Consider the following 22,815-nt stretch of genomic DNA (forward strand, 5'->3'; position numbering starts at 1 on the left):
AGTATTAGAACTGGGTATGATCTCCACTAGAATTCAGGTAGGCACCAGATGGCCTAAAGTTTTTTGGACTAGGTTGGTTATTTGGGAAAGCCAGTTCACACAGAGCAGTAAGAATTATAGCTTCCAGACCAGATTTCGAGAAAAAGTTCAGATTCTTCTACCAGAAGATCAAACTTCTAATAGTCCATGGCTATTAAATTTTCTCTTTCTAAATTCAGAGTTCACAAAGATATTAAATCTATATGTGATGATGCAGGGGCAGCCAAACATGGGTGGAACATCATGGAATCTATGCGTCACTGCAAAGACTCTCCAAACATGCATTATGTCACTTGCTCCAAGATGCACCCTGTGAGGTCATTGTTAATATCCCCATTTTACAGAAAAGGGGGCCTCAGCTTTATATAACCTGAATAACTTATTCCAGGTCACAAAATTAATAGCTGATGGAGCTGGGTAATTGACCTAAATTAACTAGCTGGATCTGGGATTTATGTTCGGTTTCAAGTTTCTTTAACTCCAGGTCAGCGCTCATTCAGCAAATCTCTATTCTATGGAATTTCCAACAGTTAAAGCCCAGTAAATAATAATCATAAATTGAGTTATAAATTTTGTTGTAAAGGGGAGGAAAAAAATGAAGTAAATCTAGAAAAGGAAATTATATTAAGAGAGTAAATTTCTTAATTTGGGAGGGAAACTAGAGCATGACATCACCCCCAAATTTGCGCTTCCCTAACCTGCTTCTGCTTTTTATATGGGGTGTAAAAGTATTACTGAGTGCCTTCTGCAGGCCAGACCCTGGGCTAGACACAGGGGATATGACTGTGTGTCCCAGACAGGCAAGAGTCGTCACCTTGTGACACTTATAAACCAAGAGGAATAAAAGGACCAATACAGGTGAACAAAGTGACGATGCAGCTACCCAGAAATGCAGGTGCTTTGTGAGAGTCTGTTTGGGGCTGACATAGTGATGGCATAAGTGTGGGCGGTCCAGAAAGATCCCTGAGGAAGGATAGATGTGGGGGCCTTTTCCAGACAGATGGAAACATGCACGATGACTCCGAAATGAGCTTTCAAGGAACAGATGCATGTTATGGCCATTGAAGGGTTTTATGTGAGGCAATGGACAGCGTTGTCTTTTATTTAATTCAGAGTGGAGACTGGATTGGGGGAAACCAGTTCCAAAGTGGGAAATGCTGGTGGCTTGGAGGAGGGTGGCAGCAGTGGGGCTGCAAGAGGTGGATTCAAGAGATGTTTGAAAGGCAGACTTTCCAGGCCTGGGGTTGGGCTAGATATGGAGAGAGAAGGATGGCTTAAGAGACAGCTCCTGGATTCCAGATATTTCACAGTTTCTTTCCCTCTACATGGTTGAATCCTGCAAATATCTGTGAGATCTCAACTTTTTTCACAATGACTCCAGTCGGTAGGGAAGGGAGGCCAGCGCATGGGAAGCTAGGTGAGCATGTGAGCATATGAGTCAAAGGTGATTTGGGACTTTTAAAAAATGACTACAGCATTATTTTCTTTGTTTTTCTCCTTGAAAACAAAAATAGGACAGCTCACTGTGAAAGAACCCAAGTTTCTTGATTTTGAAGTCAGAAATGAGGTGCAACTCATCGTTTTAGCTGAAAGTGGCAGGCATAGAGCCTACAGCAAAGTGGCTGTCTTGATCCAGGATGTGAATGATAATCTACCGCGCTTTGAGCGACGTGTTTACCAAGCACGCGTGTCTGAGGGCCAGCTCTACAATGCTCACGTCGTGCAGGTAACAGAAATACGTGTCTCTCTCTCTCTCAATCTCTCTCTCTCTCTCTCATGAGAGAATCGTTCTCGATCAGTGTATATAAAAATATCTAAGGCCTATGTCCAACACATCAATTAAAATTTAAATGTTTCCAGGGCCGGGTGTGGTGGCTCACGCTTGTAATCCTAGCACTCTGGGAGGCCGAGGCTGGTGGATTGCTCGAGGTCAGGAGTTCGACACCAGCCTGAGCGAGACCCTCTCTCTACTAAAAATAGAAAGAAATTAATTGACCAACTAAAAACATATATGCAAAAAAAAAAATTAGCCGGGCATGGTGGCGCATGCCTGTAGTCCCAGCTACTTGGGAGGCTGAGGCAGAAGGATCACTTGAGCCCAGGAGATTGAAGTTGCTGTGAGCTAGGCTGATCCCATGGCACTCTAGTTTGGGCAACAAAGTGAGACTCTGTCTCAAAAAAAAAAAATTTAAATGTTTCCAAGATATTTACCATGTTGATGGGTTAGATGAAATCTTGCATCGAAATAAATTTGAGTTTCTGCATGCACTTTTTTTTTTCTCTGTTCATTAAGTACTCAGTTGTCGCCTCCCTGCTTTCTCTAGGGACTCTGTTGAGCACTAACAGGAACTCTGTAGGGGCACAAAAAACTACTAATCTCAGACATGCATACAATTTGATGGGGAAGGAAGAAATCTAAGTGTATAACTTAAATGTCTTATAATTAATATCATAATAGAAGCATGCATTTAGAGTCACAAGAGAATAGGGGAGCGAGATGCAAACTATCTCTTGAGGACATGTATGAGGCTTCACAGGAGAATGATACTTGCATTTATGACTTTCCCTTCCCCATAGGATTGATTCTTCGTAGTCATGAAGCTGGGCATTAGGAGATCCTTAACCTCCTGTGATGCTGCAAAGAAAATCATTATAAAACCGCTTCTGGGCAAAGTTAGCCACAGAGCAGGACATTTTCTTTGGCTTCTAGAATGCCACTGCTGCGATGAGTGCCTCATGCTCACCACACACACCCCTTTCTCTCTGGGCCAGGTGGGGTCAGGCATTGGCATGGCATGCTAGCACGCCCTCTGGACAAGACCTCCAGCAGTTCTTACTGAGCAGCCTCTATCTTCCCGACTCGATAGAAAGACACTTTCCTTTGACTTCAAGTCCAGTTCCTGATGCCTGTGATCCCCTCTGTTGGTGCAGACAAGACCAGCAGAGTCTTAACTGCCCTGGAATTTTAGCTCTGTGCCCCCATACGCTGGTGGTCCTGCAGATCCGGGACCCCGTAGGCTATTATTGCAGATTTATTTTGTATGACAGTAGCCATACTTCTCCAGTTGCCAGCTTGTTCCAGAAGTGTCGTGTCTTTACCCTGGTTTCAGCCATGACTGGGCTATTTAAGAAGAGAGTGAAGGCATTCACTTTTCCAGGCTTCATTATCCGTGCCCAGGGATGGTGGGGTAGGAATGGTAGAGTCTCCAGTGCCACTTTGTCACTAGAGGGTCCCCACACTGGGGCCCTGCATGCTAACCCGGATGGAGCTAGAGTGCTCAGTGTGGCGTAAGTGCAGGTGAGGCCACCTCTGAAGCCCAGGTAAACCAGCAGGGAAGAGCCTGGCTCACCAGTGCTTCCAGTTACATACAGAAGACTGACTTCCAGAAGGCTGAGTCAGGGCCAGATACAATGAGCTTTTTCTTCCCATTTTTCTATCATTTGGTTCTCAAGAAGCTAGCACTGCCATTCACCTTTGTGCTGTTCAGAAAATTAGAAATGGAGAAGGCTCTGGAGCTCATACCTCCTAGAGGGATTACTTCCTGGCTTTTGCCACCACCCTGCCCATACGCCTCCTTTTGGTTACAGCCCTGCAAGCTTCATTTCTCTGCAAAACAGGCTTAACCCATCTAACAGAATAAATCCTGTCTAACAGAAGAGTCGATTCCTCACAGGTGTTTGCTACTGACCTGGACAGTGGTGTGAACGGCCTAATTGAGTATTCCATTCTTTCTGGCAATCAAGATGAGGCATTCCAGATTGACGCGCTCAGCGGTGTGATAACAACAAATGCGATTCTAGACTATGAGTTCACCAGCTCCTACAGGTTTGTCCAGGATTCCGATCCATTTAATCAGCTACTCTGCCTGCTTTCTGACAACACCATCACTTAGGGCATGACTTCCTGTGATATAAGCTTAGTTTTCCCTTTGATGCAATTTATGATCACCATTTGTGACATATTAGAATAGTCTCAGGAATTATTTATCTTTGGAAAAAGTGATTAGAACAGAAGAACTTTAACATCGCTGCTGTTAATAGTTCTAAGATTTTATGAATTTGTGATGCTATTAGCCACTAAATGAGGGACATTAAAAAGATAATGTTTATGAGATGCCCACTGAACTAGAGAGCCCTCTGCAAATGTTTGTTGTTATTGTTTTTTAAAAACGGTGAACACTGACATTTTGCTCCTTAATTCTATGTTCTTGCTTTGTATATGAAAATTCAACTCTGTTATCAGGGTCCTGCTGCAGCACTGTGTTCTACTAGAGATGATTTCATCAAAAGCACATGGTCAACATTAAAACTTTGTGTCTGGAGTCTAAGTTATGCCAGCCTTAGACAGAATTCAATAAAAGAGAGAGTAATAATGTGACAAGTCTTCTTGGCATTTTTAAAAATCAGTGCTACAAAAGTCTAGATTCACATACAGAGATGTTTATGGCATCACAATCTGTAGAAACAAAAGACTCTTAAGAAACCAAAAACGTCCACGACTGGAGACTCCTTAAGGAATTTTGGCACAGCCCTTCCATGGAATACCATGAAACTGATTTTACAAAAGAAAGAGGTACCCATCTGTATGCGCTGGTGGGGTCAGATCTCTAGGATATGTGACTGAGTGAAGGCAGTAAGGAAATGCAGTACAGTGCTTACACAGCAAGCCTATTTGAGCAAAAGCACCCCCAGACACTTACAATACTTTTGGAAGAAAACACACAAAAAACTGTTAATGTTATTTGTCTTCGGAAAAGCGGTCAGGCAGCCTGTAGTCGAAGAGAGGCTTGGCTTTCTTATTGTCCATTTTACTACGCTTGCTATATATGCGTGTCATATATTTGTATGTTTTTCCAAAAGGCCTGGCCCTTACAGTATTTTATTTAACCCTCACAACCACCACATGAGGACATCAAGGTGGGCATTTTCTTATTTACTGATAAGGCAACAGACATACAGTGACTTGTTCAGGGTGACAGAACAACTTGAGGGTCAAGGTGGACTTGCACCCAGGTGTTCGGCTTCCAAGCCCCACTATCTCCGTGGTACAGCTACAGAGCAGGTCTCCCACTGAGGAACACACAGGCACAGTGCACCAAAGACCGCGAGTGTCAAGGGTCTCGCATGACAGACTACTTTCATGTTTTATGAAGAAAGTACAATGTATTCCTGTGGGCCGGGCGCGGTAGCTCACGCCTGTAATCCTAGCACTCTGGGAGGCCGAGGCGGGCGGATTGCTCAAGGTCAGGAGTTCGAAACCAGCCTGAGCAAGAGCGAGACCCCGTCTCTACTATAAGTAGAAAGAAATTAATTGGCCAACTAATACATATAAAAAAAAATTAGCCGGGCACGGTGGGGCAAGACTGTAGTCCCAGCTACTTGGAGGCTGAGGCAGGAAGATTGCTTGAGCCCAGGAGATTAGGTTGCTGTGAGCTAGGCTGATGCCACGGCACTCACTCTAGCCCAGACAACAGAGTGAAACTCTGTCTCAAAAAAAAAATATATATATATATTTATATATATAAATATATTTATATTATATATTATATGTTATAATATATTATAAATATTTATATTATATATTATAATATATATCTATATATTATAATATATTATAAATATATAATATAATATTATAAATATATAATATATTATAAAATATATATATTTTATATATATATATATTCCTGTGGTGAAGCAATGAGAGCTCATTAAAATGGAATCTCTTACTGATTGGATTAATTAACTTCTGAAAAACCTCCCAACCCTAAAGGGTCCCAACACTTGATTAAGTGTTTAATTTTTTGGTTTAATATATTTTGAAATACACGTTCAAAAGTATTTTTAAAATTTTAACACCTTCCCCTGTGTTAACTATTAGGAATTTTTCAGTAATATTTTAGCATAATTAATGTTTATGATACTTATTGTATGAATATGTTGAAACCTATTCTTGCTACATTATTTCTATAAAAATTGTAAGCATCAAGCTCAGCCTTCCCCTACACTATCACTCCATGGGTGACTGCAGGTAAATCTGTCTAGTTGTTGTTTGAATGATTACAAATTCAGAGATTATTGATCATCTGCTATATTCTAGGAACTAAGCATTTTCTGATTGGGATGACTTTCTATTACAGCATTCTTCTTACTCAATGGAACCCAATTAACAATTAAATTTAATTTCTTTCAAATTTTCCTACTTGCATCATAGTTTCTATGTTTGCAACGCTCAAATTGGTCCCAATATTTAAAAGTGCATCTCTCTCATTTCCCATGAAAAATGTAATTCAAGGCTGGGATAAGCAAGAAGTGGGAGAAGTTGAACCCCTCACCCACTGCCACAGAGATACACACAGATAACCTCACACACCCAGACACACACACACAGTCTTCAGCATCAACAAAGCAAAAAATATTTTAAACCTTTTGCCTCTCTGGGCTCTTCTCTCACCCACTCACAACCTCGCCCGCGGCGTGGCTTGTGTCTCTCTTTAGTGCTTTCCTTGATATTTAAGACACTGAGAAATAGAGGATGATTTTTCCCTAGTCTGCTATACCTTTAGTGAATGCTTTAGAAACAATTCCATTTCGCTTTCAATTTTTTTTTACTTTTGAAGTATTGCTGTCTTATCTAATTGAGGAAAATATTTCCAATTCCAGCCCTTTCTTTTAAACTATAAACTGAGAAAAATGGGAATGTCAGTATGATTGTACTAAATGTTAAGTGTATTAAATAATATTTAGTTTTCATATTAAGCCACATATGAGAAAACTCAGTAGAAACACGATTACAAATTATAAAATAGGTGTTAGTTTCTGTCTGACTGATATTTCTGAATTCATAAATACTATTTACCAAGCATGAGGCTGGGCATACAAAGACAAATGAAATAATCCTGTTCTCAGGAAGCTTATAAATTGAGCCCCAGTAAAATCGATAGCAGGAAGCATATTAATAATCACAATAGTTACCATTTATGGAGCTCCAGATTTACATTTATTTATTTAATTGAATTCCTTTAATAGACATGATTTACAGAATGAAGAAATTGAAATTAGAGAGCTAGAGTTGTTTGGCCAAGAATATGAGGCTACTAAATGGTGGAGTATGATTCTAGCCCATGGGAATGATTTCAGTAGGACTTCCTATTGTATGATGTGAATGAATCTTAAAACTACATGTACATACATTTACAAAATACAAGATAGGGAAAAAACTTTAAAAATTAAAATAATATTGACAAATAAGCCCCAGCTTGCAATTGTGAAATAACACATATTTAAGCGTGAACATCCAAAAATGGAATTTGAATCCCTGCTTTCCACTACTTGACTTATAACTCATGTAGAGCTACTTACCGCTGTTTAAATTGGTAATTGATATTCATATAATTGTAATAATCTTGGGCTAAGATTTCTAATCTTTTGGAGGACATTAAATAAAAATGAGCAAAAGTCCTAGACAACTAGGAGATCATTTAAGTGTTTAAAAATTCCATTTCTGTAGCGTAAATATTCAACGTGAAAGGACACTTTATCACCAGGAACAATGTGAAACACGCAGTGTATTCTCCATTGAATACTTATTATGATTTTGAGAAAAATAAGAAAAAGCAATTATATAGGAAAAGTAGGAAATGGGCTGAGATGTTAATTGTCATTTCCAAAATACACGGCACATCAGAAGCAGAGCTGGGATTAGAACCTCAGTCTGTTGGCTACTTAAGGAAAAGGGAATAAAACACATTGCAGGCAAAAGGCATGAGGAAAGGCATGGGTATGTGAAAGTGCTTGGTATGTTTGGAAGTAACAGGTGTTACAGTGCACCTGAGAAGCAGCTAAGTGTGGGGAATAAAAGAGGTTGGCAGGCAAGTTTTGAAGGACTCGTATGTTTATCGCAGCACAATTCACAATTGCAAAGACATGGAATCAACCTAAGTGCCCATCAACTGATAAGTAGATAAAGATAATGTGGATTACTAATCACTCATTTAAAAAAGAATGAAATATTGTCTTTTTCAGCAACTCAGATGGAACTGGAGGCCATTATGCTAAGTGAAGTATCTCAGGAACAGAAAAACTAATTCTCACTTCTAAGTGGTAGCTAAGCAATGGGTATACATGATCACACAGAGTGACAGAATGGACATTGGAAACTCAGAAGGGGAGGGGGATGACGGATGAAAAAATTACCTATTGGGTACAATATATGCTGTCGGTGATGGGTACACTAAAAGCTTAGACTTCACCACTATGCAATTCATCCATTTAACCAATAACCACTTGTATCTCTAAATCTATTGAAATTAAAAAAAAAATTCCTATCTGGTCAAAGGCCTCATTTAAAGTTTAACATGGTAAAAGAAGCGTCCCATGCTTGGTAGAATAGGAAAAATATGCTCTGACCTTAGAATGCTTAGTATGGGCCTGTTCTAAGTCTGGTCAGTTTCATTTATAGTCTCTGCTGATAATACTAATCAGCTCAACAGTTCTGGAACACGCAGCCAGTTGGACAGGCTACAACCAACAGTTTCATGAAGACTGCCAAAGAGAGAGCCATCACAGATGGCTTGAGAATCTACCTTCCTCGTTTTTTATTTGTTCTTCAAGCCATTAAGAAACCTTTTATTTGTACCTTTATTTTGCAACTTAATATTTCCCTCCATATCAAAGAGTCTCATTTTTGTGAACCTGACAGGCATTCTGTAGAGCTTCTGAAGTTGTAACATTGTGAAAATAAAGGTGATTGCATGTACAGAAGAGTGGACAGCAACTTAACTTTGATGTCTTGGCTGAGACTTTACATGACATAGGGAGGGGCAGGCAGCAGGAGAAGAAAGCATTATGAGTTGATTATTTGTACTAAACCATTTCCATATGTACCTGACTGATAGTCATACTAACAAAATAAACTTTCCATGGAATTATTCCAGAAGTTAGGCTCCAGAAGTGTGAGATTCAGGTGGTTGTGCTGCAGATATCCCAACTAAGAGTGCAGAAGGCAGTCTTGTGTGCTTCATGAATGGTTGATAAACAGTGATCATTTGCTATTAAGTGGCATTCACACCAAGAAAGAATTGATGCTTATTTTACATCATTTAAAAATTTTGAATTGGAAAGAGAAAAACCATTTATCAGGTGAGCTAACAATGGAAAAGAAAGTAGAAATGTGTCAACTTGCAAGACTCCATCCCGTAAAAGGTAGCCTCCACAACTGGCTAAGACTAAACCACTTCTGAATTAAAGGGCATCTTTTTACTGACAACTCATTTTATTAGTCAGCTGCCCTATTGGCCTTCATAGCATTTAGAGGGGAGTGAAAAATAAGCTGATGATCCTACATCAGGGTGATATATATATACTCAGTAAGATAGGAAAATTCAAGGGGTATCATTCAATGAAGCCCAGCTTTCCAGGTGACGAAGACCTGGGCTTGAATCCTGGCTCTGTCATGTAACATGTGTGACCTTGGGCAAGCCCTGCGAAACCAGCACTCAACACTTATTAAAGAAAATCAAGTAAGGCAGCTCTCTACCCAAAGGAACTTATGGGAGAGGCAGGCAAGTTATTAAGAACAAAGAATGATGATTTCCATGGCAGAAGAATGTACAGGGTGTTATGGGAATAGATACAGGGGCATTCAGACCAAATGGGAGGTCATTTGATCACTTGGCAGAGATGTGAGCTTTGAAAAACCAAGAGCATGTAGGGACAGGGATTGCAGCCAGAAGCCAGGACCTAGAAGTTCATGTGTACAAGTTCTGGGCTTGGACAAACCTCTTGTAGACATGGAGAGTGAAGGAGATGTTTTAAATAGGAAGGCCAAGTTTCCAAATTAAGATTTTACATGAAGCAATTGGGCTGCAGTGTGGGGGATGAATGGAGCAGCTGAGACTTGCACAGGGAGGTTGGTAAGTTACCAAGCACTCCTGGTGAGAAAGGACACGGTGTGCATAGAGCATTCCAGGTGAAAACGATGAGGGGCAGAGGCTACAGAGACTGACTTGTCCAGGTTTTCCCAGGACTTTCTTGGATGTAGCAGTGAAAATCCCATTTCCAAGTTTGCCTAGACTATCCTGGTTTTGAGAACACTACAAGTCCCACGTCCCAGGAAACCCTTCAAGTCCCAAGAAAAGCAGAATATTTGATCACCCCATCTGGGTCTCTGGAGGTAGGGCTGAAATGGATAGGAACACTAATCCAAGTGACATTCAGAAGATAAAATTAATAAGATGCATAATTAGTGGGATGTTGGAAGATGGAAATATGTAGCAAGGTTGAGACAATCTACTTATCTAACATAGAGGTATTGGTGTTTGTATTTTTTAGATTGTTCTTAGTAGGACAGGATTGAATTTTACAATCTGGCTCCCGGAAGCAGCCCATTTATTTTGACATTAATGCCTCATGATCTCTGGTTGCTTGCTGGATTTGGTTCTCTAAACATGTCAAAAATAAATAAATTTCAGGCTACCGTTCTTATGAAATAAATTTTAAATGATGCCATTTAGAAAAAGCCAGAAGAGAAATAAGAGCAGCTCATCAGATCATTTTAACATTTTCAACTAGATATTTGAATTTATGTTGTTTTTCCAATTCCTGGATTGTGGGTAACATTCTTTAATTCTTTTCCAAACCAGCTTGATTGTGCAAGCTACAGATAAAGGGATGCCCAGGCTTTCGGATACAGCCATGATTGAGATACAGGTGACTGATATAAATGACAATGCCCCAGCTTTTCTCCCCTCTGAAGCAGTGGAAATTGCAGAAAGTAAGTGTGACAATTTGGAATAGTGGTTTTGATTAACTTGTGTAATATGATTTACCATTTTTTTCAGCCAGATACTGTGTTAAATATGAGTACAACAGCCATGCAAGCTAGATCATTTTTATCTTCATTTTACAGAATAGAAAATGGATGGTCATAAGTTAAATATCAAATGGCAAAGGAGTTAAATGTTAAAGCTGGGATGTGCATTCACATCAGGGGGAGGCCAAGTACCCATGCTCCAACTGCCATTCCTTCCAGCATCTGTTTATGTACAGACATTTCTTGAAAATTAAATCTACTTGATGAAGAAGCATATTTTGTGGACCATGATAACCATTGTGAACCTCCTCTGAGAAGAAGCAATGTTCATACCTATGTCGATCTTTGCAGGATACTAATGACAAATAATAAGTGAAGTGAATTAATTGCATATTGGCTGCACAAAGCCATCATTTTCCCCTAGAGTAACCTAACCTTCAATATTTGTACCATACAAGTGGTAGTGGTTGAAATATAAAATTTTAAGTGATATACTAATTAATCTTCATTGTTTGGGTCTTTGGATTATTCAATGACTTTGTAAGTCTGTGAACCCAAAGTTGTTCATGGTCAGTGGCTGCCCTGGTAAAACTCAACCCAACTCGTTATAGTTGAAGTGAAAATAATGGTGGCCCCTCACTTGCCTCTCTCCTTTCCCTCTAAATACCAAACTCTTTCTTAACATGTTTCCACCGTTTCATTAGAGTCACTTGCCAAACAAATCATCACTACCTTTCACAGAGGGATTCATACCAGAAAACTCTATGCATAGGATATCTACTAATATTACAGTCTACAAATAAAAAAATTCTCCAGCTTTGCTTCTAACATATTTACTGTTTTTAAGTACTATTTTAAAGTACATGCGTTAGTGTGAAAATACAGCAATGTGCTCAGTATAAACATGTCACAAGAACAAACTGCATAAATCAAATTGTACTGAATGGGGTAAGGTGTGGTTGGTGAACATCAAGAATGTTCAAGCTGGAAAACTGAAAATTATGACTCTTGTATACAGTGGGGCTATTCTGAGTATTTTGGAATATTCTTTCCACCTGTACCATACCTGTAGGCTTAAAAACAAAGTCCCTTTCATGGGAAGTTTAGGCTGGAGAACACATGGGGTGCACGAGACTCTGAGTATGTCATCTGTTTTGTGATTTTTTTTTTTTTGGTGAAAAATATTAGAGATTTGCTTTCATGGCTAGTACTGTGTGCAGTTTGTTTCTCTATAGTCTTGATAATTTTGAGAGTCAGATTTAAGAAAAGGAAGCAGCGTATGTGCCTCTCCAAAAGAAATAATATTGCAAAAATAAATACAAGGAAATAAACATCTAACTCTAACTTTAATACCCAAATATGTCCATTTAAATCTGTCATACTTGTCAAAATTTCATGTTTTGTATTATGATTCTGAGTAATACCCTTCCTCCCATCCACGCCCCCCTGGATGTGTGATTTTGATACAGAAACTGGTTAGTACAAATAAGTGGCTCAGAATGTTTCTTGGTCCTGGAATTGTGTTGCAAGCATATGATGAAAAAAAATGTAACATTAAAATCAAACATACTCTACATCTCAATTCCCTACTCAGTAGTAAATTTTCACATTTATTGGGCTCATAAATTCTCCAGAGTTTTTGTTCAGTTCATAATGAGCTTTGTATGAGAAATCGAGCCAAGAAAAAGCAAATCATGTTGGACTTAGAATAAAAATGCTTGGATCGAATTATTAAAGAAATATATCTCCAAGGATGAATTTTAATGGAGACTGACATTGCTCATGACTATTTCAGATTTTTTGCCTGGTGTCCCTGTGACTCGCGTGTCAGTTCAGGATGCAGATTTGAATCCAGCTTTCATCTTCAGTTTCGCCAAAGAGGGTAATCCCGGAGCCAAGTTCGCTATTGATCGGAGCACTGGAGTGGTGGTGTTGGTGGAAACACTGGATTTTGAAAAAGTCACGGAATATGAGCTGCTCATCCAAATTTCTGATTCTGTGCACCACGCAGAGGGAGCACTCCTAGTGCGTGTGCTGGATGTCAATGATAACCCGCCAGTGTTTGCTCGAGATTTCTACCAGGTAAAGAGAGGCTGAAACCGCAGCCAAACCTCGAAAGAACAGGGAATATGTCAGCCTTCCATTGTTGACAGACTAATTTAGGCAGACAGCATTCACTGTTCTTAGTGCCTAAAATAATGCTGCAGGTTTTGTATTTAATATCATGGAGGCTATTAGCACATGTGGAAATGAATGTCTCATTCAATACAGTTTTATTAAATATATACCTTTTTTATTCTTTTTAGTCTTTAGGGGTTGGAGTCCAGTTGTTCATAATAGTTGGAACTTGCCTAATATTTGCTAAGCCACAGATAAGATAGTTTGTATTATCTGAAGACAATTTGGGCAAATTCTTTCTTTCCTAGGCATATTTTTAGAATGTATTGATTAGCATTTTACAGGGGAAAAAAATCATGAACCAGACTCTAAAGGAGAATTTCAGTTTTTAGAGCTTAGTGTATATTTATAGAAGTAAGGACAATGATAGCATTCAACCAAGTGGCTGGAAATGGACTCCAGGACTGTTGATCGCAGCAAATGAAAGATTGGAGTGTAAGCACAAGGGGAAACTAACCTAAACCTAAGTAATGATTGTCTGTGAAGGCTTGCTTGGATTGTGAAAGGTATATAACGTAATAATGTATATTAGCGACTGTATTAACGGCCTTCTGCCATATACAAATAGCTTAGAAGGAAAAATTTTCATAATAAAAATCAAAACTGTATGAAACTTATTTTGTTTTTTTCTGAATATGGGGACTATTAACATAATTTTAAAATATATGTTAACCCTATAAATTGATATAGCTGAGAAAGTCAGGTTGTATTGTACGGTTTTCATAATCAAAATGAATAAGATGACTTTGTGTTGTGGCCCAATTCAGGGAAATGTCTTCGGCCTTTCAGCACAGTGTCCTTTTTTTCTCTTTTTCCCTCAGGTCACAGTTCCTGAATCGGCACCTGTGGGGTATTCGGTGCTGACTGTGTCAGCCACAGACCTAGAAAGCACTGAGAACATTTCTTACAGAATCCTGTCCTCTTCTGAGGCGTTCTTCATTGATCCTGTGAATGGTGAGTAATTTGTAGCGGCATTAGTGCACATATGTTAGAGGCACAGGATGGAAACCTAAAATGATCCTTCCCAAGTGCCCCTAAAAGCGTCCCCCACTCTGACCCCTGGCACTAGAAGCACCACTTTCATACTTCTTTTTACATCAAGTATCGCAGTAGCAAATACCAGTGTTTTTTTTTTTTTTCTTCTCTAACATCTCAGTGGCTGGAAAGCAAAAGAAATTGGTTCGATTTCTGGTAAATGCTCACAAATTCAGAAATCACAGTATAATAAATGCCCCATTCATCTGCCCAACCAAGCGCAGTTCAGGCAATTATTCCACGACTCAACCGGAATCAAAATGAGTCAAAGGGATTAATTTAGTCCAATAACTTCACGTTACTCAAGTTTGAAGGCTTTCTTCCCAAGCCAAGTACAAAAACATTCAGTAATAGCATCATCTATTCAATAAAAACAAGAATAATCAAAAAAGGAAAATTATTCAAGCATGTCTACTAAGCAAAAAACCATTATGGTGTTCTGGTGTATTTCATGCCTTCCAAGGCTTTTGTCTTTTTATCAGAGAGCAAGACATTTGTGGTTGTCAAATGCATTCAGGCAAGTGATTCCAGATTAGAACAGTTATACAGCGTATACAGAAAGTTTAACAATGAGTGGACATTACAAGTTAAATTTAATAAAGATGAATAATTAGCAAAACAATGTCTCTAAGCAGAGCATACTAAAAAAGAACCAGGCCTGGGATGCCCTGCACTGTTGTTCCCCTTCTCTACCCACCATTGCATCATTTCACAACTGCCCTGATTTAAAAATTAATCTCAGGATTACATGAAAGGGTAACTTAGTTCCAAAATACCAGTATGAGGCCCACTGAGTGTTGTAAAGGGAAAAGGAGGGAAGTTGCCACTTAGCTTGTGGATGAATGGCTACTGCGTGAACATAAACATGTAAGGAATTAGGCTTTCCTATTCTTCTCTGTGTCTCTCTTTCTGTCTCTGTCTCTGTCTCTGTCTCTGTCTCTGTCTCTCTCTTTCTCTCTTGTCTCAGATGATAGCGGCTGCTGCCCTGGCCACAGCAAAGCACAGTGTGCAAGGTGGTCCCTTTGAACACTCAGTCCTTAGCAACACTTTCGCTTGATATGTGTTATCAACAAACTTTGCACTGAGATATTGATTAAGAGTATTTTTAAAACATTAAATGTTATCAGGTCAGTTTAGTTCATTGTGGGACTCTAATTGAAATGTGGCATTTAAATGTCAGCATTCTGTATTCTTTTTGGATGACCATACTTAAGACATTTGTCTTAGAAAAACATTGTAACATACATTTTATAAAAATTATGTATTTATTTTTTTCTAGATTTAATACAATAAACTTTATTAAATATATTTCATTGTAAAGGGGAAATTCACTTGCTGAATTAACCATGAGCTTTGGGAAAGACATCTCTGTAATTGAGCAGTAGTTGTAACTCTGAGCGGCCATATATACTGCTTTCATTTGGCTAGAGTGAATGTCAGCAAGTATTTCCAAAATAAATACCTTTATGCCAAAATATCTATCTCTATACATGTGCTTATGGGTAGTGGGATGGGATATAAATTTTGCAAACAAGAATATATTTTTTAAATGGTAATTTAAAAATCGGCACCTATGGAGGTATTCGGTGCTGACTGTGTCAGCCACAGACCTAGAAAGCACTGAGAACATTTCTTACAGAATCCTGTCCTCTTCTGAGGCGTTCTTCATTGATCCTGTGAATGGTGAGTAATTTGTAGCAGCTTTAGTGCACATATGTTAGAGGCACAGGATGGAAACCTAAAATGATCCTTCCCAAGTGCCCCTAAAAGAGTCCCCCTGACTCTTACTACATAAAATAAAATTCGGAGAAATTTGTGACACAAGTAACCTCAAGCAGCACACATATTTCATAGAATGAATGCCATGACTATCGTTTCTGGATAGTGTTATAAAAATATATTATAATAATTTTGCCTTTCTAGCTGGAGTCATTGTTAATTGTGACTGAAGTCTAACAAAGAGCTAAACACATTAGTAGATAGTCCATAAGCATTTGCTGACTAAATGGATCATGAAAATTTAATTTCATATTAAAGTGCTATGTCTTGTTCCTCAGGTACAATATTTACTATCAATCCCATATTACTTCTGGATAAAATATCAACAGTTCAATTTCTTGTGGAAGCCAGCGACGGCGGACTTCCTGACCTGAAGGCCCTTACCTTAGTGGAGATAGAAATACAAGACATGAACAACCACGCCCCTGAGTTCACAGTAGAATACTACAATCTCAGCTTGAGTGAAGATACCCCGATTGGAAGCACACTTCTCACCTTTTCAACCACTGACCATGACTGGACCCGTGAAAACACCTATGTTGACTATTCCATCGTCAATGGTGATTCCCAGAACAATTTCCATGTAGAAACTAGCTCCATTTATTCAGCACATCCTTATGAGCAAGTTGGTCATCTCGTCCTGCTTCGCGGTCTGGACAGAGAAGCAACGTCCAGCCATAAACTTGTCATTCTGGCATCTGACCGCGGCTGCCCTCCCTTGAGTGCCACAGCGGTCATATCCATAGAGGTGCTTGATGTCAACGATAACCCACCTCACTTCAGCAGTCCGGACTATCACGTGCACGTCAAGGAAAGCACCCCTCTCGGGAGTCACATCACCGTGGTCTCCGCAGATGACCGTGATGTGGGCTCACATGCGGAAATCATCTACCACATAATCTCAGGGGACGAGAAGGGACATTTTTACTTAGAAGAAAACACTGGAGTCCTTTATCTGAGTAAACCTCTGGATTATGAAGAAATGATAAAATTCACTTTAACTGTCCAAGCTTCCGATGAAGAAAAGAAACACTTTTCTTTTGCAGTTGTGTTTGTCAATGTCCTAGATGATAACGACCATGCGCCTCAGTTTATGTTCTCAAGCTTCAGCTGTGTCATTCCAGAAAATCTGCCTGTGCTCTCCACCGTATGTTCTGTAAATGCTTTGGATTTTGATGCAGGGCCTTACGGAGAATTGACCTATTCGATTCTGTCGCCCTGCTTTATCCCTCATGGAATGTCTTACGATCATGATCTCTTCCTCATTGACCCTTTGACAGGGGATATTCGTGCCAAGCAAATCCTTGACTATGAAAATGGTAATAAATATTGCCTCACAGTTCAGGCCAAAGACAAAGGTGACTCAACAGCCTCCTTAATGGTTTGGGTGGATATTGAAGGGATAGATGAATTTGAACCCATTTTCACTCAAGAACAGTATTTTTTCACCCTCCCCGAAAAGAATAAAGCAGGACAGTTGATTGGCAGAGTAGAAGCCTCAGATGCAGATGCTGGTCTCGATGGAATCATTCTTTACTCCCTTGGATCTTCATCTCCTTTCTTTTCAGTAAATAAAACTAATGGATATATTTATTTGATTAGAGCCCTTCCCCTAATAAAAAATCAAGTCAGCAAAGAAGACACCATGGAAATGAAAATACTTGCTCATAGCCCTAAACCGGACTCCAAGTTTGCATCTTGCATGGTTTTTCTGAATGTGTCTTTCTCCTCAGAAGGAATGCACGCGGCAGTGTCCACCAGCTTTTCGTTCAGCCTCACCGTCTCCTTTTTAGTGTTTCTCTTACTTGTCTGCATTCTCATTGTGCTGATTTTAAGACATAAACAAAAAGACACAATGAACAATTATGAGAAGGAAACCTCATCATCTTTAGATAGCAACTTGAGAGTGACCAGCGATGCCAACGTGCTCAAGGCCTTCCAGAAAACTAATGACTGCAATAAGGAGACAGTGTTTGTGGCCCCCACACCTGAATGGTTGAGTTTAATAAGCATCATGGAGAAGGACATTGCCAATCTGTACAGGCACTCCAACTCCAGCGGCCACTGTTCTGTCGAAGGAGAAACTGCAGAAGATCAGGAAATCCAGAGGATAAATGAGCATCCTTACAGGAAGGGCTCGGACTCAGCGCTGAGCGACCGGGAGTCCAGGGTTCCAGACTCGGGAATCCCCAGGGACTCGGACCAGCTCTCCTGCCTGTCTGGGGAAACTGATGTGATGGTCACGGCCGAGACAGCAGAAGCCAACCAAGCATTTGAGGAAGGAGATCGAGGGGAAGGCTGCAGCACCACCTATGTTCAAAGTAATGTGTTACCCCGGACAGTTCAGAAGAGAGAGGCAAAAGAGGACATCCTGGCTGAAGTCAGAAAAGAATTTATCTTTACTTCAGGTGATCGGGAAGCAAGGTGTGCAGCTCTTTCAACTCAGATAACCTCTGACCGTGATGGAAGAGGCAACAATCACTGGGATTATCTCCTCAGTTGGGAACCCAAGTTCCAGCCTCTTGCCTCAGTATTTAATGATATTGCAAAACTAAAGGATGAATATTTACATATGCCTGGCATTCCAAAAGAGAAGAAATCTTTTGTTTTTCCACCCCCTTTGATAACAGCAGTAGCCCAGCCTGGGATTAAAGCAGTTCCACCGAGAAAGCCAGCCATACTGCCAGGGCAGGTCTTTCAAAAACACCCACGCTCCCCCATCCCCTACCATCTTGGCTCTCTCCCAGAAGCTATGACTCCAAGTTTTTCTCCCTCTCTTTCCCTGCTGACCATGCAGACTCCGGCCATGTCTCCCCTGGCATCAGATGGAGAATTAGTAGGAATACACATAAATGGTACGTGCCATGAACTTAAAGCAGAAGAAGAAGTTCAAATATAAAACCATTGAGATGCCAACCAGTGTTCACCATTGGTCATGAATGACTGAACAAAACATTCTCAAGCAAGCTCCTCGAGATTGGGTTCATTCTTATCTAAAAGCAAGTGACTTAGTCAGTGATTTTAAAACCTGCCCATTAATGTTTCTCAAATTTCTCCCAGCCTTAATGAGAATTATTCCCTCTTTTAACCCTTATGTGCTGCTCTCAGGACTCACACATGTATATATTGAGTAGTGTATATTCTGTTATACCTGTTTTCTGTTATGATTAGATTTCCAAAGGACTCAATGAACTTACGTGGCTGCCAAAATGTTTATATGAAAATAAATGGAAATAAAGTATAGTGCTCACTCTGGTCACATTGCTGCTGCTTACACTACTATATCTGAAACAAATTAGTAAAGGCTAAATAAGGAATGAATTCAGGACAGAAAGTAACACACAAGGGAAATCTGGAGGATAAATTTCAGTTTTAAGAGGAATTGACAATCTGTGGCTCTGATATAGACATGTATTTCTCCATTTCCCCCACGTACCACACTTGGAGAGTTTAGCCATGATTTGAATTTCGGTGTGATGTCTTTTGAAAATCTAATGAGATTAAGAATAAATTTTGTCATAACTCTGTGCCAAGAGGGAGAAACAAATAAGACAATTATTCTTGATGAAATGAACCAGAAATGCATGTTCTTGACTGAGGGCCACGATTGATAGTAGCAACACGTACGTGGTTGGCTCCCACCTGAGATGCGTTGTCTTGGCCTTCTTTACAAATAGAATGATGACTTTTTTCAATGTCCTGTCTTGTAAATTGGTACTTTAAAGATTCGAAGATTAATTTATAGAAATTATTTTATTTTCTTCTAGATAGAGTAACTTTTGGTATGAAATAATGTATCCACTGACTGTCAGTTTTTAACATTTGTGTAGATAAATTATGTTATTAGCTAATTATAAATTTCATAGAGTCTAACTTAGCAATATATTTTTAAATGGAGATTTTTTTTTAATATAAATGTTTCTACTATAAAGTTAAGAATGAGTTTCAGAAGTCTTTCTGCCATTGGCTCATATTCATGTTTAGCTTCCACAGTTGTTAGATGGAGTGGCAACATGGTTGAAATAATTCTGTTTTGTACAATTCCTGTGTTAGAAATACAATAGTATCGTATGGTGCTCATATATAATGCTATATCCTTCTCTCTGGGGAGCCTGAGAATCCGTCACATATTCTTATCCCTTTCAGGAAGGCAGAGTGCATCCTGAAGATGAGTGTCCAGAAGTTGTCTTCCCATGGTAGGCACCATGGCCAGGTTTTAGGATGACAGTTTAGGAATACTAATGTGAAGTAGGAAGGGCCTCTGATAGGATAGTAGTTATGGCAGACTTCTGCTTCAGAAATATTTCCTTTATGTTTTTTTTCTCATAGGCCTCACCTGTGAAATTATGTGAGATAATTAATTTCTCTTTACTGAAAAACATTACAGGGCTTAGTGTTTGATATCTAATATCATTTTGCAGATAAATAATTCTACGGCTTCCTATGCTGGTGTTATCTGTTATACATCTTTGCTGACTCAGATTGAGAACAAATGTATAAAACCACATTACAAATTGTATGAAACACGAAGGCTTTGGGATAAGCCTGGAATCCTAGGGAAAGTCATTTAGGTTGGAACATTTAAATATTATGGGACTGATACATGTTTCCCCTTTTCTTCATTGCCTCTGGGGAAGATTTCATGACCTTCATAAAAAGTGCATTTAATCATATAAGTGTTCCAATATTTATTATCTCTTTGACTCTTTTCCAAAGATTGCTTTGAGCATAGGAAGAAATTCTATATTTTTTTGTCTAATTATGTATGGAAGTTTTGTTTTGCAACAGGATTATTTCTGGAAACCAAGAACATTTTGTTGTTTTTGTTTAACCAGTTTCTCCGTTTACTTATGCTTTAAAAAAGTTACCCATCTAACTGATCCCTGCGTTACTTGCCTGTGTTTATGACTCATTCCAGACACGATTCTGCATTTTTTTTCTAGCCACTTGATAAAAACAGAAGTCATGAAGTATTTAACGTTCCTTACCAATATTTAGTGGATTTTTAATTGATGGCTTCATTAATATTGTATCAGCACCACGACACCACCACCAACTGCTGCAAATGGGATTGAGGGTACAAATGTGAACATGCTGGTGAAGTGTTTGTAATAAATCATATGTCAGCCCTTTCAACCAGACTGCTTTTTTCCTAAGTAAACAATATAATTTGTACAGTTTTCCTTCAAGTTTAATATTAACTTGCCTCATGTGTTCTGCGTTACTTTGCTGATCTGCGCACTAGCTTTAGCACTCTGGAGGGGGTACAGAACTTGTTAGTGGAAAATCATATTAAGCCCCAAATTCATAAGCTATAAAATAAAAGACAGTTGTCTCTTGTGAAATTTTGGCTGCCTGAAATTCTGGACTTTCTTGTTGGCAGCCTTGAAAATACTGGTGTAAATCAGTACCAAATGGATATCAAAATTCCATGTCCTAGTAGTAATCATTGAATTGGCTTCCAAAACAGATTCCTGGGCAAAGAAAAAGAAAAATGCTGTATCTTTAGGGATTGGATCATTTGACTGTTTTTAAAAATATGAAAATGCACTAAGCACTACTGGCTGCCCACATGTATACACATATATTTAGTCTCTAATAGATGTCCAATTGAGACAGGATTTGTGTTTCTCAGGACGTTTTTCCTGAGAGCCCTCCTTGCTGTGCTTTCTAGAAGTTATAATGATGACCATTAATTATTAATTGTACATCCAAACATATGCCTTGTTACTTTTGTTTTGTATTGCCATTTTACACATGCCTTAAATTTAAAAAAGCCAGATATAACTGAGGATCTAAGATGATGATCCACTTCAAAGCAATGAAATACATGGAGTTTAATATAGACGGGGTATTCCCACATGATATTATAGATACAGTCACTGGGTTTATGTTTTATTTCTGTGGTCTCCATCCCCTGGGCCGTGGACCGGTACCATGGCCTGTTAGGAATGGGGCCACACAGCAGGAGGCGAGCGAAGCTTCATCTGGATTTATAGCCGCTCCCTATTGCTTGCCATCCCTCCCACCTCCATCCTGGTCTGTGGAAAAATCATCTTCCATGAAACTAGTCCTTGGTGCCTGAAAGGTTGGGGACCACTGTTTTACTTGAGCTCAAAAGAATAGAGCCATGTGTTTGGTCATAGCTGAGGTGAGTTAGAGTGGGAGAACATTCTGGGCAGGAGGGATGCCAGGATTGATAGAGTTGTGGGAAGCTTTGCTTAGGCCCAATACCAGGCACTTAAGGATGAGTTTTTTGCCCATTATAGAGCTGGAAGGAGGGAAGAAAAATTTGAGGGAGAGAAGAAAAAATAGGATTAAATCTTAAAAGAAATAGTTTAGGACACAGAAAAGTACAAGAACATAGAAGGTAAGGACTTATAAAAAGTAATTTTTACTGTGTGAAGATTTTGCTGAGTCATTTGCCCCTCACAGGTTCATCCTTTTGAGGAATCTCTTTTCTCTTCCTTTCTTTCTGTTCCTCTCAAGTCTCTCCCTCCTTCGTCTGACAGATGTATCAAGTCGTGAACCTAAAGCTAGGTGACAATGAACTAGAATACATTTGACCATGAAAACTTGTATGTTTGCATTTTGAGATTTTTGTTGGTGGTGTATTTCAGAAAGGAAAAGTAGGAATGATTACCTTATTTTATTTCCCACTCTACGTAACTTTGGCAGTGAGGGGGCCACAATTTTAAGTAGTTGACTTTACACCTTTAACCAAGCAAATGGAAGTTTGGAAGGCAATTGGACAGAATATGGAATTTTAGTGACTAGTCTTTTTTCCTGGTGGCTAGTCCTTTTTTAAAATGGGTGCTTGTTCAGTGGTCATGGTTTTGTATTAAAATACTACACTTTATAACCACAGTATAACATGTAGGGCATGGTCAATAGTTCTTTCTCAAACATTGCCAATTTATTTTAATTCTGGTGACAAATTACTTTGATTCAAAAGAACTGTCTATTAGAAA

The 22,815-nt window shown here is 39.2% G+C and overlaps 1 protein-coding gene across 1 annotated transcript in view; it reads left to right on the top strand.

Moving 5' to 3' along the window:
* The window catches only part of LOC105881783 (protocadherin-23), a 108,589-nt gene extending 86,302 nt beyond the window's left edge, over positions 1 to 22,287 (top strand). The window contains 6 exon segments of the mRNA XM_076010567.1: positions 1,554 to 1,765; positions 3,714 to 3,865; positions 10,683 to 10,813; positions 12,648 to 12,934; positions 13,852 to 13,984; positions 16,123 to 22,287. Coding sequence (XP_075866682.1) covers positions 1,554 to 1,765; positions 3,714 to 3,865; positions 10,683 to 10,813; positions 12,648 to 12,934; positions 13,852 to 13,984; positions 16,123 to 18,743 — 3,536 coding nt within the window. The 3' untranslated portion in view covers positions 18,744 to 22,287.
* The last annotated feature ends 528 nt before the right edge of the window (positions 22,288 to 22,815 follow it).

The sequence above is a fragment of the Microcebus murinus genome, chromosome 15 (assembly GCF_040939455.1).
Source record: "Microcebus murinus isolate Inina chromosome 15, M.murinus_Inina_mat1.0, whole genome shotgun sequence".
Lineage (NCBI taxonomy): Eukaryota > Metazoa > Chordata > Mammalia > Primates > Cheirogaleidae > Microcebus > Microcebus murinus.